The 2,883-nt window shown below is 59.0% G+C and overlaps 1 protein-coding gene across 1 annotated transcript in view; it reads left to right on the top strand.

Annotated features, from left to right (window-relative positions):
• Positions 1-1,043: 1,043 nt before the first annotated feature.
• Positions 1,044-2,883, top strand: part of FAM73B (family with sequence similarity 73, member B) — a 46,015-nt gene continuing 44,175 nt past the window's right edge. The window contains exon 1 of the mRNA XM_011971195.1: positions 1,044-1,207. Within this exon, the coding sequence (XP_011826585.1) occupies positions 1,090-1,207 (118 nt within the window). The 5' untranslated portion in view covers positions 1,044-1,089. The remainder of the gene's footprint in view (positions 1,208-2,883) is intronic.

Below are 2,883 nucleotides of genomic sequence, written 5' to 3'. Positions count from 1 at the left end.
GCCAACCTCATTCTTCTTGGACACTAGACGAGAGCTCGGGACTCAGCAACTGCGGGTACCCGAAAAAGATTGTCATGCTGGCCCTCTGCTGTCACTGGCGGAGGGCAGCCACCCCACACGGTAAAGCAAGGAGCCTACTGAGCTGATAACACACTGCCGTCCATGGACAGCAGAGCTAAGAGAGCACTGTAACGTGTCCTCTGGGGCTTCAGGGTTTGCAGGCACCCCGACCTGGGCACCGCCATGGGGCCTGCATGGAGCCTCCTTTTGCCCACGCCCAAAGCAGCCAGCCAGATCCTGCACTTGCCGCCCCCATGCTCCCTCCCGCAAGGGGTTGAGCATGGCGGGCCGACATAGACAGGACACGCCACCACGCCTGGCTAATTTCATCATATTGGTCAGGCTGGTCTCGAACTCCTGACCTCATGATCCGCCCTCCTCGGCCTCTCAAAGTGCTGGGATTACAGATGTGAGCCACCACATCCGGCCTTGTCCCTATTTCATTTCACACAGGGGTAAACTCTAGAGAACTGAAGTGGCAACACTTGATTCCATCTCAGGTCGGCCTGATCTCAATCCTGGTGTTTAGTGTAAGACCCAGATAGGTGGCCAGAACTGAAGACCCCTTGACTCCAGCTCTCAGAGACACTGTCTAGCAGGCGAGACCTGGCACTTCTGCAAACAACTCCAGAACAAGGGGGAGAGTGGGGGCAGTATAAGAGCATGCTGCGGGAAGTCAGGGGCGGTAGTATTTGAAAATGGGCGCTTGGAGAGTGGGAAGGATTTGTCCTTGTGGGGAACGACAAGAGTAGAGGATCTTAATGTGAGAGCTCAACCTGCTTTGGCGTCCTCCAAGAAACCCCCTTCGAGGTCTGGCTGCTCCGCTTCAGTCGCTTTAAGAGTGGCCCCGCCCCACCCAGCCGCCCATGTCGATCGAATCTGAATGGCCAATAGTAGAAGAGAAGAGACCACTTTCGCGCTTCAACCGCACTAGGGGGCGGGGAAGAGGGCGGGAGAGGCGGACTATCAGCTTGGTCACATGACCCGCCTAATTGGCCAGAGGCTGCGGCGGCCCTGAGCGACTTAGCGATGCTCATTGGCCAGAAACGGGTGGGCCTGGCGCTAGGCCACGCCCCTGACGGCCTCGGTTTGGTTGCGCAGCTGCAGGGGAAGGAGACGCTGCCCTTCCGTAGCGATGGGATCCCGGGTGAGTATCGGCCCGGGCTGAGCCCCCGAGGCGGTCGGGCAGCGCGGCAGGGCCGGGGACTTGAGCGGAGGACCGAGTGAGCGCGGGTGTCCGGGTCCAACTGGACTGGGAAGGTGCCGGGTTTGGAATGAGTGGGCACCCGGGCCAGGGACGGTGCGAGAGGGTACCTTGCTTGAGAGTGGAACGAGAAGGTACTTGGGTCAGGGAGGTGATGCCCAGGCCTGGAACGTGGCGGGGATTGGAGCAGGCGCGCAGGTACCCGATCCGAGGCGGGGAAAGCACCCGGGATGGAAGGAGCAGGTGTGCTGGCCGTGAGCAGCGCCAGAAGGTACTTGGGTGAGTTTCAAGGATATTCCGGGGTAGGGGCAAGAGAAGAAGGGGCTGCCCAAGATGTCTGGGGTGGAGTGGGCAATTTCTGAAGACAGGGATATTGCTGAGGTCCAGCGCGGGGGTGCCCACTGCCCGGCATGGTGGGACTGTTGAGGGGTCCGGCATGGGATGAATAGGAGACTGGGCAGAGTGGCTCAAGGGAGTTGGGGACGTTGTTGGGGTCCAGGCGGAATGAGCGAGTGGACAGGCCAGAGTCATTAGTGGGGTTGCCTAGCGCAGGGGAGGAGGCGCGTGGGATGATAAGCTTAGACACCCAGGCTGAGGGTGCTGTAAGTGCTCTGGTGACGGTGGAATGAGGAGGTGTCTGCCTAAGATTGTAGGGCACGAGAGATGGCTGCCCAAGTGGGGCCAGGCCCTGCACAGCAGTAGAAGTGTCCATTTGGTAGGGAACATTGCTGTGGACTTTTCATTGTGGAGAGGAGGTGGAGGGGTCTCATCTTAGGCCCTGGGGGATGGCCAGGGTGCCAGGGGGACAGACACAGTGTGGGTTGACTGGATTTGGATCCATCCCTGGAGTGAAGCAGGCTTGGGGGCTGGTGGTGTTACCTTGCACCTGCAGGCTCTGCCTCCCAGTGGGGACAAGGGGCTGCTCTGGACTCTCCCGCAAACAGTGGGCCTCAGTCACCCCTGGAGCATGTGTTCAGGCTCATCTTTAAGGACATGTGGGCTTCTCACTTAGAGGCCCAGAAGTGCTACAAGTGTGGCCTGGAAGGAGCGGTGGCAGTTGTAGCTGGCAGCAGCTGGGAAGCACTACCACAGTCTTGAGATCCCCCAGAACTTGGCCGCTTAGTACTCAGTGACCTCAGGCAGGCTGCCTCATCTCAGAGCCTCCGCGTTTCCCCATCCTTGAGATAAACATTGGTCATTGTGAGGGTTCTGAGAGGACTGGACCCAAAGCCTGTCGTGGAGAGTCTGTTCTGAGTTTGGCCTGGAGTAAGGGCTTGGGAAATAGTAGCTGCTGGTCCTCTGATGTTCTTGTCTTCCCTCTTTCTGAGACCTGAGCCAGCCTGGGGTCGGGGTGAGGTGTAGGGGGATGTGGCTTACAGTATTAACCTAGGTCCTGACCACTGTGGGTCACGTAGCTCAATTCACAGCCTCCTGGTAGGATGCCTCTACCTTTGACAACCTGGAAGCTTCCTTAGCCCTAGAACATCACCCTGCCCGCCCCTCCTCTCTCACACACCCCCCAGTCCTAGAGCTAGACTGACAGGCTCCTCAGTCCTTCCCACTCACTGGGGAGAAGCTGTTTCTTCTGCTGGCCCAGTGACTTTGGCCGCCATCCCAGG

This window comes from Mandrillus leucophaeus, unplaced genomic scaffold, assembly GCF_000951045.1.
Source record: "Mandrillus leucophaeus isolate KB7577 unplaced genomic scaffold, Mleu.le_1.0 Scaffold99, whole genome shotgun sequence".
NCBI classification, from domain to species: domain Eukaryota; kingdom Metazoa; phylum Chordata; class Mammalia; order Primates; family Cercopithecidae; genus Mandrillus; species Mandrillus leucophaeus.
The sequence above is the reverse complement of the archived record's forward strand: the minus strand, read 5'-3'. Positions and strand labels throughout refer to the sequence as shown.